This window comes from Aspergillus caelatus (genome assembly GCF_009193585.1).
Source record: "Aspergillus caelatus strain CBS 763.97 unplaced genomic scaffold BDV27scaffold_29, whole genome shotgun sequence".
In the NCBI taxonomy this organism is placed as follows: Eukaryota; Fungi; Ascomycota; class Eurotiomycetes; order Eurotiales; family Aspergillaceae; genus Aspergillus; species Aspergillus caelatus.
In genome coordinates this window covers 80534-92328 of record NW_022475292.1, presented here as the reverse complement: position 1 = coordinate 92328, position 11795 = coordinate 80534, and the positions used below count along the sequence as shown (strand labels likewise).

General features: G+C 47.8%; 4 protein-coding genes across 4 annotated transcripts; all 4 read right to left on the bottom strand.

Annotated features, from left to right (window-relative positions):
• Positions 1–140: 140 nt before the first annotated feature.
• BDV27DRAFT_154515 (gamma-glutamyltransferase) lies at positions 141–2228 on the bottom strand (the record flags this gene model as incomplete). The annotated part of the gene is made up of 7 exons (XM_032071973.1): positions 141–589; positions 651–784; positions 836–996; positions 1050–1629; positions 1684–1843; positions 1898–1931; positions 1992–2228. The coding sequence occupies 7 exons, from the start codon at positions 2226–2228 to the stop codon at positions 141–143; spliced, it is 1755 nt and encodes a 584-aa protein (XP_031930975.1).
• A 517-nt stretch (positions 2229–2745) lies between these two features.
• BDV27DRAFT_59684 (uncharacterized protein) lies at positions 2746–4408 on the bottom strand. Its single transcript, XM_032077044.1, has 4 exons — positions 4277–4408; positions 3557–4224; positions 3465–3497; positions 2746–3397 (listed from the first exon to the last, which is right to left on the bottom strand). The coding sequence occupies exons 2-4, from the start codon at positions 4099–4101 to the stop codon at positions 3007–3009; spliced, it is 969 nt and encodes a 322-aa protein (XP_031930974.1). The 5' UTR covers positions 4102–4224; positions 4277–4408; the 3' UTR covers positions 2746–3006.
• A 683-nt stretch (positions 4409–5091) lies between these two features.
• BDV27DRAFT_168882 (GH92 family glycosyl hydrolase) lies at positions 5092–7684 on the bottom strand (the record flags this gene model as incomplete). The annotated part of the gene is made up of 4 exons (XM_032074887.1): positions 7149–7684; positions 6445–7032; positions 5721–6395; positions 5092–5674 (listed from the first exon to the last, which is right to left on the bottom strand). The coding sequence occupies exons 1-4, from the start codon at positions 7553–7555 to the stop codon at positions 5092–5094; spliced, it is 2253 nt and encodes a 750-aa protein (XP_031930973.1). The 5' UTR covers positions 7556–7684.
• Positions 7685–8129: 445 nt separating this feature from the next.
• Positions 8130–10433, bottom strand: sit2 (putative siderochrome-iron transporter). Its single transcript, XM_032065798.1, has 3 exons — positions 9901–10433; positions 9219–9832; positions 8130–9162 (listed from the first exon to the last, which is right to left on the bottom strand). The coding sequence occupies exons 1-3, from the start codon at positions 10170–10172 to the stop codon at positions 8225–8227; spliced, it is 1824 nt and encodes a 607-aa protein (XP_031930972.1). The 5' UTR covers positions 10173–10433; the 3' UTR covers positions 8130–8224.
• Between the last annotated feature and the right edge of the window lie 1362 nt (positions 10434–11795).

The window sequence follows — 11795 nt, the reverse complement described above, 5'->3', positions numbered from 1 at the left end:
TATCTATATCTTCAAGTGTCTCCTAAAGTTCCCATATAAACAGTGTCGATGCTTAAAATATGTTCAAGGTTCGATGTACCATTGTATCCGTGATGGCAGATAGCCCGTAGGCCACATAGCTTGTAGCTAGAGATTAGTCCTCAGACCGCGAAACCGCCAGAGTCAAGCTGCCTAGGCTCCCCAGCGGCATCGAATGTTCCGTTCGGCAATACCCGGATTGCCTGCGCAGTGCTGTCTCCTGGAGCAACCCAGGTCACATTGTGACCAAGGGATTTCATGAAAGCAACCGTCTCATTGCTGTAGGTATACTCGAATCTGACTTGATTGGGGATTAATTGATCGTGGAGACGTGGTTTAGCCAAAGCCTCGGCTGCCGACAAGCCCTCATCGACAGCATGGATGATATTCTGTACAGTTGCTGTAATGATTCGACTACCCCCAGCCGAACCCGCAACAAAGAAAACGGATCCATTCTGGTGTGTCACTATGGTTGGAGTAATAGACGATAGAGGTCGCTTTCCTGGTCGGATGAAGTTGGCTTCGGATGGGACGTATCCAAAGGCGTTGGATGAGCCAGGTGTTGAGAAATCTGAATAGTATCAGCAGGTAAATTCCAGTCTGCAGAAGAGACCATCTGGGTGATCACCAACCATCCATTTCATTGTTCATAATCATTCCCGTCTCCGGCACCATGACTTTGCTACCGAAAAGCAAGTTGATGGTTGTGATGGCTGAAATAGTAAGTCCAGTATGATCAATAGCAGCGATATGCGACGTTCCCGGGCTGAATCGGTTAGTACGACCGGATAATGAGGATTAGCGAGTATGGGCTTACGTGTCAAGGCTCTCAAGGCCTTTAGGATCATAAGCAGACACGTTCTGTGTGTGCAAGTCGGAGATCTTCCCACGAATCTCATCAATAGTCGACTGTTTCAGCATATCATTCTGGTACTCATCCACTCCTTCAAGGAATAACGGATCACCCAGTTCGGCTCTCTTAATGTCGAGTTAGTTAGATGTTGGGGGCAATATAAAGAGCATCTGCGTACCAGTCCATATCCGAAACGTATAGCTTCATCCAGACGATGCGTGCTAAGATTCACGTTGCCGGGTGCCATGAAGCTGCCATAAGTATCCAAAACTTTTAGAATGTTCAAGGCGACAGTGCCGCTGGAGGGGGCGGTTGTTCCAGTAATTTTATTCCCTCGATAGTCAATCTGCGAGGTATTTCGGATAATAACGGTGTAATTACGCAAGTCTTCCAGTGTCATTGTGCCGTTAGCAGCTTGCAGCGCCTGTATCATGGTTTCCGCAATTGGGCCTGTGTAAAAAGCATCCGGGCCGTTGTTGGCAATCGTCTCTAGCGTATCTGCGTAGCGTCTACGGGTGATGGTATCTCCAAGACCGAGACGAGTTCCATTAGGAGCAAAGTCAATAGCCCATGTCGGATCTTTAGACAAGAAGTCTTTCCCATCTCCGACGGCCGAGTTCATATAACGAACGAGATCATGACCCACCGGAAACCCTTCACGGGCCGTCTGGATGGCAGGCTGCATGACGGTTGACCATGGAAGAAAACCATACTTCTTGTGAAGGTATTCCAGGCCTCGTACTTCACCAGGAACACCACTTGGTACATATTAGTCGTCTGTTCCTCGTTTTGATTGAATAAGTGCCCATTACCTTGCTAAACCTCCAGAGGTGGATCCGTCGGTGTTGTTCTTGAACATATCTTCGAATGCAGCTGCAGGCGCGGTTTCGCGGAAATCGATAAATTCGTACGAACCGTTAGGAGCCCTCACCAACATAAACCCTCCCCCAGCGATTCCACTATGGTACATTCCTGGTATCCTTTTGTCAGTTCACGTGTTTTCTCTGCTACTTTGGTGCATCTCACCAACAACTCCTACACAGAATATCGTCGCAACTAACTGCATTGTAACTCAGTCAGGTTAATCTAATTAGGAGCCTAAGCCACCACCATTACTTACAGCATCGGCAGCATTTCCACCTATCTTCAACATTTCTGTCCCATGACGACTGCAAATAGCACTTTCGCTGGCCACTGCCCCGAGCTTGCCCTGCTCGATGTGTTCAACTTTATTGGATCTTCGCGAATCATAGTGAGTTGACAGCTCCAGTGGTGACGAGAGCACATCCGGTAGATGTATCAATGCCAGTACTAGTATGAAGCTGAGGGATAACGTATTCCTTAAGAGACGAAACATGATTGAGGTTCTTTCCGTCTTGTCACTCGGCCAGCCAGTAGTTAATTCGGCGCTCTGGAGGTCGCAAGTGGTTAAAAGTGGCTGCCAAGGTCACCAACCAGTTACTACTACTAAAAAAATACAAATAATGCCCAGAGATGGCGCAACGTCAAGGCAAGAGAACGAGCAGCTTATATCTTACCTGTTTCTCCACATCTCGGTACAATGTGTCTCGGACCTCTGGTCCAACCAATTCACTTGGTTTGGTTAAACTCATTCCGGCTTATTGAGTTAGAATGTGGGGTTTGCATTTGTGACGCCGGTGAGTAGATAAGAAGACAAGAGCAGAACATGACAAAATTGTAAGCCAAGAAAAAAGATTTAATGATTTAGAGAGGTGGTACAAAGAGTACATAATACGATGGAACAAGAGATAAGGAGACTCCAACTGACAGTGCCCAGCAAAGGGCCAGCTGCAATCTAAGGATAACAGCGCTGCCGTATCTCCGCACATCCTCCGTATATGAACAGATAAACGCGGGTACATGGCGGAGTCATCTGATCGCCTGCCGGATTAGGCAGGGATAATCCATGGTCCAACGAGTCGGTATCAGTTCTCCCATTGCTCGATATCTCGTGGGTTTGGGTCAACCCGCAAGGGATTAAGCTATTACATAATAGCTATCAGCCACATCTCCGCATTTGACACTTCCATCGCTGATCCTGTTATCAAGTGTCAGTTTCTTCGTCTTTGTTTGGTTTGTTTCCCATTTCCTTTCTTGTTTGCCCTTCGTCTTGTTCAAGATCGTGACCACTCGTCAAGGTCTACCGCTTGCCTTGTCCATGCAACAGTCTCTTCCCATTCAGCTGGGATGTCCTTAAGTGGCTGCAACACTGTCGATACGAGCCGGCGTCCCCAGTCTCTGACAAACCATCTGTCAGAGAGAAGATGCATCCCGACACCATAATGAAGAAATAATATACGGGCCATCCAATCGCCCTCTTTGAGGAGGTCCACATAAGCATCGCTGATCCTAATAGGCAATGCAATAACTCCCCCCTCGCGTCCTCCCAATGGTCGCTTAACTGCTTCATTCAAGAACTCCCAGATATCCTGATTTACTTCTCTGCGAGATTCATCAACATTGTCAATCATTCCTCGTATACGAGCTAGGGAATTCAATAGGGCACTCGAATGATGTCAGTAAATGGCCACTTCATATTTATGTATAGCAACATGCCAGGAACACCACTTACCTTCGTAATTGGATAAGTTTCGGGTCTTGTTGTCTGGAGCAAGGTTAATCCTCGATTATACAAGGTCCAGCAGTGGAGCGTAAGGTACTTACTCTTTTGAAAGCTCTTCTTCTGAATCCTCGTCATCTTTGTATCGTAACCATCCCGCTAGTTCGCCTGGATGCTCCATCCTAGCGAGTTGGTGGAAGAAGAAGGCGCATCCAGCAAGCAGTCGGCGGATTTCTAAGACCTGTGCGAGAGGGTCGAATGGCTGGTCGTCTTGGGAAACGCAAGGGTAGGCGTATGAGCATAACATGATGAGGATAGAGCAAATGAAAGCTGGTCCAGAATACTCAACGGAGAATTCAGCCAACACGCGACTCATGGCAGAGCAGGAGCGATTCTGATACTTCAGAGCGCACTCTACCCATTGGCGGTTATCGCCCGTCTCTTTCGAAGCCAAATGTAGGGCGGAAAATGCCAGTAGGGCATCCAAGCAGAATGGATAAGATGTCGCTAGTCCGGGGACGGCGGACTGGAAATGATTGGTATCTAACTTCCCTGGGTACAGGGTGATGTATGTTTCTGTCAGATAGAGATGGAAGAGCCTCATTTCCAGCATTCTTGTGGATAAAGACAGCTCGTTCGAGCTATACATTGACTCAACTTCATCCTGCGGCGTAGAAGGGTTTAGACTATCGGCCTCATTGGAAGAGGCTGGATATTTGCATTGCAGTTTTCGTTTTTGGCACAAACCGCACCTTGGGAGCTCTTCATCGCACTAGAACTTGTCAACGACCGTGTAGAAAATGAATTGTCTTCCAAAGACAAACCGAAAGATGCAATGGAAATAATCAAGCCAAAGAAACCTATGCAGTGATGAAACGAAAATAAGATGGGAAATCATGGAAGTAACGAACCTTGACATGGCGTCGTTTACATTGCAGACAGCCCTTTCGGGACTTTGTATGACTGCGACGCGAGGGCATTCAGGGCAAAGAACCTTGAAATCACCGTGACGCGGAAAGCTATAGCGGCTCAGTTTACCTAAGTAGTAGTTCAGGAGGGGCGAGAAGTCTGCTTCAACACTAAATTAGGTATTCTCACAGAAGAAAGCGAGACAATTGCTGTCGCACAGGTAGCAGGGAAGAACAATTTACAAGAATTCGACAAAACAGTAAAGCCCCTTAAACTGTATGCAATATGCAGGGCTTGCCACCTACATCTCTGTCTCATAGAACCGGATACGCTGCTGTTCGTAGAATCACGGGGGGGCTATTCGGAGTTGGGGAAAAGTTCCCGTCATGTGGCGACCCTTATTGGTCGGGGTAATTATAGCATGGCCTCAGGCTGACACCATGCTTTACCCAACAAGGTTAAAGTTGCGCATGCTGGGCGGGAGCGTTGAACAGCCCCAAGTCGTCCTGCATCCCTTGGATGATCAAGCTAGTGAGCTTAGTTAGCTGGGGTTCACCCAACTAAATCCTCAATACATTACTTTTGCTTATATCCTGTGTACCTGCCCTGTTATATAGAGTACCAATCTAGCACACTGATCTGCGTTGTCTCAGATAAGAAACTATGACATTTCGAGCTCCTTTTCTGTACCAGGCAGTATATCGATTGGCTATAGGCTATGTGCCTTGTCTCAACTAAAGGATTTGCTTAAACTAGGTGGCAAATCCTCCTCACGGCGGCCCCAGTCACTTTCGGTGTCCCCCAGAGTCAACTCTAGCGTCATCCCCTGAGTGAAGAAGTCATGGCTTATCCAACTCTTTGTATAAGGGCTTCCATTAAGCGTTGCACTCTGTATGTAAATATCCTTATAGGTATTGTCAAAGTTAACGTTCCGAATCGTAGCAGTCTTGTTTGTTGTTGGGTGTGTGACGTGAACCGCCTCGAAAAACGGAGGAATAATAAGGTAGACATCTTGCCCAGGGTTTGGGAAGAGACCCATCATGGAGAACACAGTGAATGCACCCATGGCACCTGAGTCATCATTTCCTGGCAAAACGCTGTTCGAGGTGTTGAATAAAGATGGAATGTAGCTATGCGCTCGGCGGGCGGAGAGCGCGGGTCTCCCGGCATAGTGATATTGGTATACCGTTAGAAAAACGGGCTCATTACCCATATCTGCTAGGCCAGAAGTATGAAAAAAATCTAATCGGGAGACGAATGTTTCTGGGCCACCAAGAAGGTCTATCAGAGCCGCCATGTCATGAGGAACGTAGCTATGCCTGTTAGCTTTCGCAATATGAGCTGGGAAGGGGCCTGTACAATTGGTATTCCCATACGCTGGACTCGAAAGTCTCAGAGGGATTGCTTGTTAGGGAACACCATGAAGCAAGAGCACTGCAGGCAATTGGATCTTGATATCCCCACGTTCCATTTAGATGCTTGGGTTGGAAGAAGCCGACGAAACCAGTATCAGTGCCATTGATCAAAGAAGTTTGGTCCGCTTTGTATAGGTTCTGCCAGTTGCCAGCTCTGGATCGGTACTTAGTGTAGTCTTCCTTCTGGAGCCCCTTGGCAACTGTCGATAAACAGAAATCGTTATATGAGTATTCCAGGGTTCGTGAGATACTTCGGGAATTAGTGCCAAAACCCAGGTAATCAAAGTCCAGGTAAGGTATATAGTTGAGTCGTTTCCAGCTTTGCAAGCCTCCTCTTCCCTCATACGACCATTCCAAGGGCTCGTTTTCAGCGTCATTGACCATGGCCCTGTACGCTAGGTCCCAGTCGATCCCAGTGAGATTTTTCACATACGCGTCGGTTAGCACGACGTCGGCATTTGATCCACCCTGTGTCCACCCTTTGCAGAGGCTCATGCGGCAGTCTGGTAACCATCCTTCGTGCTTGTACGTGTCGAGGAGGCTGCGTACCATCCTTGATTGTGCCTCTGGATCAACAATTGTGAGGAATGGATGCTGTGCCCTGAAGGAATCCCAAATACTGGAGGACGTCAGTTCCAGTCATTAAGCCGAGAATCGGCTATACGTACCAGTAGAAAGAATCGAAGTAGGGCTCGTTGCTTTCCCAGAGTGGGTTCTCACTGGTCAAATCTTGTGGATCAAGCATTGTGCGGTAGACACCACTCCAGAAGCTGGTTTGTAACTCTTCACTGGAGGCACCTTGTTGTATAGATATCGGACTAAGCTTTTCTCTCCAAGCACTCTCTGCACGACGTTGAATATCTTCGAAATCCTCTAGGGGATGCGGGATTTCACGTTGGGCATTCTCACAAGCTCTATCTGTGCTGATATAGCTAACGCCGACTCGCACACTCACTGATCCATTACTAGGTCGTTCGAACCTGACAAAACCTCCAGCTTCGAGATAAAAGTTATTGAACCCTCGAGTAACGTAGAGTTCTTTAGGCTCAGTTCCTCCCCGATTATTGACCCAGACCCCATTATCGCGTATGGATGCGCCGATAAAATCAGCACAGAAATAAGATACGTAAGAGCCCGCGCCAAAGCTGGGAAGGAATGTGCCATTACCTTTGATGCGCCCGGTCTGGTCATCTACACTTATGGATGCGTTTTGTCGACTCTTCCATAGGTCCGTCAAGTCTACCAAGATCAAGGGACTAAGTTCTGAGCCATTCGCTGCTATCGCTGGAGGGAAGTTGAAGCGAAACAGAGCAGCATGTTCCGAGGTGGTCATTTCAGCATGAATCCCATTTCAAGCGCTAGAGCGAAATACCCCGGCCGGGCGACAACCGAGTCATTCACATAATGAACTGCCCGCGCGGCGTTGGGGAAGTTGCAATTGTCAAGCACGTCTTCAGGACAGTATTGAGGAAACAAAGGGAAGTTGCCCAAAGATGGGTTCCCTCCTGTACCGGCATCATGTAGAGCAGAAAAGCCGGTGACGTTGCTGCCATCCGTGGAGAAGCCTGAGGTATTTTGGCCATCAACATCTGCTACTGCCTTGGCCATACCGTAAGGAAGACTAGCTCCTGCAAATACATTGCCCCCATTATTTGACCCGATGAGGGGGTCGATGAACCTAAGCACATCTTGGTCCGCCGCTGGAGTGCGTGCTTGATGGCTTCCCAAAGCAAAGCTCGTCAATTGAGCACATAAGATGGCTATGTACTCTCGTCGCATACCGATTGCATATACTGATATTAAAGACCTCAGATATGACTAACAATAACAGCATGTCAGTAGTAGCTGAAAGTCTATCGTTTGTGAAGCACACTCCCGAGGAAGGAGCATGTAAGAAGTGGAGTAACAGTGACATAGCGGAGTAGCTGGAGATAGCCAGAAGCCGATTCAATGCAATGTAACATTAATGTCCAACGAAGGGGCTGATCGACAGAGGTTGGGGACAATGTATTGGATGACCTGCAAGGGATGTGGCACGTGCCCGCGGGGTTGGGATATCCCAAGTATGCACGTACATACAAGAGGTGGAATATATATAAAAAGACATACAAAAGCTATCGGGGGTGATCTGATCTGCTCAAATAATGAGGAAGTATCATAGATTGAGTAATAGGGTCCATGTCATTTGACACATTTCCGTGCTCTAGATCGTTGTTTACACAGTCTGGGAGATACAGATGAAAAGGAGATAACGTGAAGAGTAGTAATGGGTATGAATTCAACATTAAATCAATAAGTATTATAACCATATAAAAGGGTCCTCGCCCTTTTCTCGGGGTTTTTTAACCAACCGTTCCAAACCATCAATATTTAATACATGAGATGGGGGTATCCAAAAGAGATTCTATCATTTTTCTTCCAAGTTTTGTATAAGGAGATGCCCACGGTTTAAATCATAGTACCCTTGTTCTGCTTCTTGTCGACATTGTAATTCTTCCAGATGGCGATGCAAGGAATTCCCAGAGCAAGCAGACAGGTCGCGGCAATCGATCCGTACATTTGGGTGCGACCCCATGCGTAATTAATGGCATCACGGGTTGGCCCCCCCATGTCGTACGTAACCTGAAGTGTATAACCACCCAAGTAAATTTCGTTGGCCTGCGATAGCATGTCACTTGGTAGACGGGACTCAAGAGCCTCGAGCCAGGTGTTGTTGTATATGGCTGCGGCCACGGCATAACCAATGGCACCACCCAAACTGTTGAACAGACCCAACAATGCCAGCATCATGGGCACACCTTCACGGTCAGCGGCGGCCATGACAGCCATGTCGTTACCAAGGACAATAGTACCACCACCGAATGCGATGAAAATCTGGCACATGATCACGTAGCCAATATCACCGCCACCCTCACCACGGAAGTGGATCATCAAACCGGCACCCAGGATCATAAGCGGAAGAGCGAAGAACAGACAAGCGTACTTGAAGTGCTTGGTGAATCTAACCCATATACCGAAACCAACACCCCAGAAGGTGGTGCCAACGTTGTAGATCTGCGCCATGTAACCTCCCATCGACAGACTGAGGTTGTACACGACAATACAGAAATTCATGAAATATTGATCCCAGCAGTAGAAGCTAAAGAAAGAAATAGCAGCCATACCGCAGGCACCTAGAACGGTGCGCTTCTTGAGCAACTCGTAGCTTACGAAATGGGCACGAGCAAACCACTTCTCCCACGCGGCGAAAACAAAGAGGAGACAAAATCCGACAACAACTTCGGCGATGAAAGCCGCGGATTTGTATTGGGCCCGACCGTAGGTTGCCAAGCTGAATGGCAGCAGCAGAAGGATCCAAGCAGCCATCAAAATGAGTGCACCAATGACTAAAATCGCATAAAGTCAGCAAGCAAGCAGAGAACCGGGAGATTTCGTAGCATACCATCAAATTCATGGAAGTAATATACGATAGATTGCACAAGATTCCGGCCACTGGGCTCCCGTTTGAAAACGCCGGTCTTGATGGCCTTGCGCTCGTAGTATTTAAAAACTACAGCAAGTGGACAGAGGGTAACTGGAACCACGATAGCGAACACACCATAACCCCAGCGCCAACCAGTGTGGTTGACAAAAGACTGACCAGCCAAAGGAGCTGTGAAGGCAGTACAGATGAAAGGCGTGCTGACAAAAGCAAAAGCGAAGGCTCTGTTCCTCAGGCCAGAGGTATCGGCAATGAAAACATCCAGAATATAGTAAACAGAGTTGTACCCGACCCAAAAGAGAACGTTACCGGCGGCGAAGGAATCGGGTCCGTTGCATGCAGCAAGGATGATCAGGCCGAGTGTGTAGACTCCGATGAAGACGAGCAACCCTTCTGCACGTCCCCAGAGGTTAAGCATCCTAGCAATAGGCAGCTTCAGGACACCCCCGATGATACTGTACAAGATATTGGACGTAGCAACTTGCGGTGCTTGCTGGAAATCGGCATAAGCGGCTAACATAACGGTGCTGCTGAGAGCTGACTGAAGTGCCATCATAAAGAAACACACCCAAATCCTGTGATTCATCATACATAATTAGACGTGAAATCCGACAAATAATTAACAAATAAGGCAAATACTCACCAGCCGTAGGTGAAACGGACTGCCTTCTTACTCCAGACAAGGGCAGCGGCTTCAGCTTTCTGCTGACCGAGATGGGCGTCTCGCGTGACCTGATTGGGATGTTCTTGGGCCTCCTTCTCGTTGCGCGCTTCAAGACTCAGACGGGAACTGTCAGTCTCAACAGCAAGGATCTGGTCTCCGGATGCTTCCGCTGCATTCTTCGGCCTATGAGCTTCGGTATCCCCGTTGTCTGCAGCTGGTGTAGCACCAGAGAATTTCTCCAAGAAACCCATATTTGATTGAATGGGTCACGTCAAAGGGTGATCTGATCGCTCCCTTCTCTTCTGATCTCCGAGTGTGAAGCTCACACTTCCTGTTTGAGACCTCGATGGCGCGGTCTTTCCCAATTGAAAATAGTCAAAGGGTGGAAGCTTGGGTGCCCAAGGTGACAAGGGGGGAGAGATAAGATCTATAAAAGAGAGAAGGAAAGAGATCCGCACGAGGAAATCAACCGCAATATATCCACCAGCAACGGCGAATGGGCCGGACCATAGAAAATCATGCGAAACACAATTTTCCTTTCCCGCACAAGACGCGCTGCTTCAGCGTGGAGCCCAAGCGATGTTCGTTGAGTGGTGGAAGTGGTTGTATCGGACCAATCATGGTCCGGGGGGGAGCGTAACCGTGGAGCCACAATGCGACTGGTCGGATCAGATAACATTTTGGGATCTGATTATGGAACTACCCTTTTAGTCTCATCCGATACCGACCGATACGCCTGCTTTGGAGCTGAAAAATGCCTGAGCGGAAATTATACCCACTCATTGGTTGTGCTAATTTGGGAAAGAAAAGAAAGGGAAAAAAAAAAATCAGAAAATTACCTCTACAGGGTGATGATCCGCTGTTTGCCCTTGCAGGTTTCATTTCCGGTTCTATTCCGGTCTAGGAGCGATTTACCCCGTCAGTATCCATGGCCAATAACACTACCCTGCCTCCTGTGCATGCAATTCGAGATTAAATCTCTGAAGTTACACAGCAGAGTGTTATTACTTGCCTTCCTCGTTTGTTCTGGTCGAAAAACGCTCCGCGGTCTCTGGTGCAATGTGACATATGATCGAATATGGGCATCGCGCTCACACGAAAACTCCCGGTGTGGATATACTCATCCCCACCGGTGCACAGTAGTTCCTCCACAAAGAGCTTAGTATGTTCTCTCCCACGCGATGCCAAGGTGCGAATACCGGCTGTAAAGTCAAAGGAGATGAGCAACAACACGTCCAACCGCAAAAGAGAAATTTAGCCCATAAGCTGACGGGATCGATTGAGTGGGATCGTTCTAGCGTATGAGGGGTCTTACATTTAAGTCAAGACATGGCCCGAGCAGAGAACAGGCAAGCATGACAGCAAGCATCGTAGCTAAGAGTTATAGTGCATACAGGTACAGTACATGGCTGATCTTGGGCCGTAGACTATCATCCCACTTTCCTGGCGAGTTAGTATTTGGGCTAGTGCTTGTGCGTGAGAATAGTGTTGGTCAGAGGTCTTCCCAACCAGCAATATGACATTTAACTTTTGGAACTTATTTGACTTCTACCTTTCCCACTAGATCGGGCGAAGATAAACATGGGTGACCGTCGACATGACCACGTTGAGAACACCCCTCATACTAAACAAATTGGGAAAAGGAAACCTGACGAAAAGAAGTCATAGCTTTTCACTAATCTATAAGTACTTATCTTCATACTCAGGTGACCAACAAATCCTTTAGGTCGCATCTGAAGGTTTGACAGCGTATGAAAGTAAACTCTTGTCATGAACACTGTCAGTCATGCCATACATCATTGGGAATTCAGTCAAGAATTTCCCACTAAGCCATTCCCCACTTAATGCACAGTTGGTTCCCACTTCGGTAACAC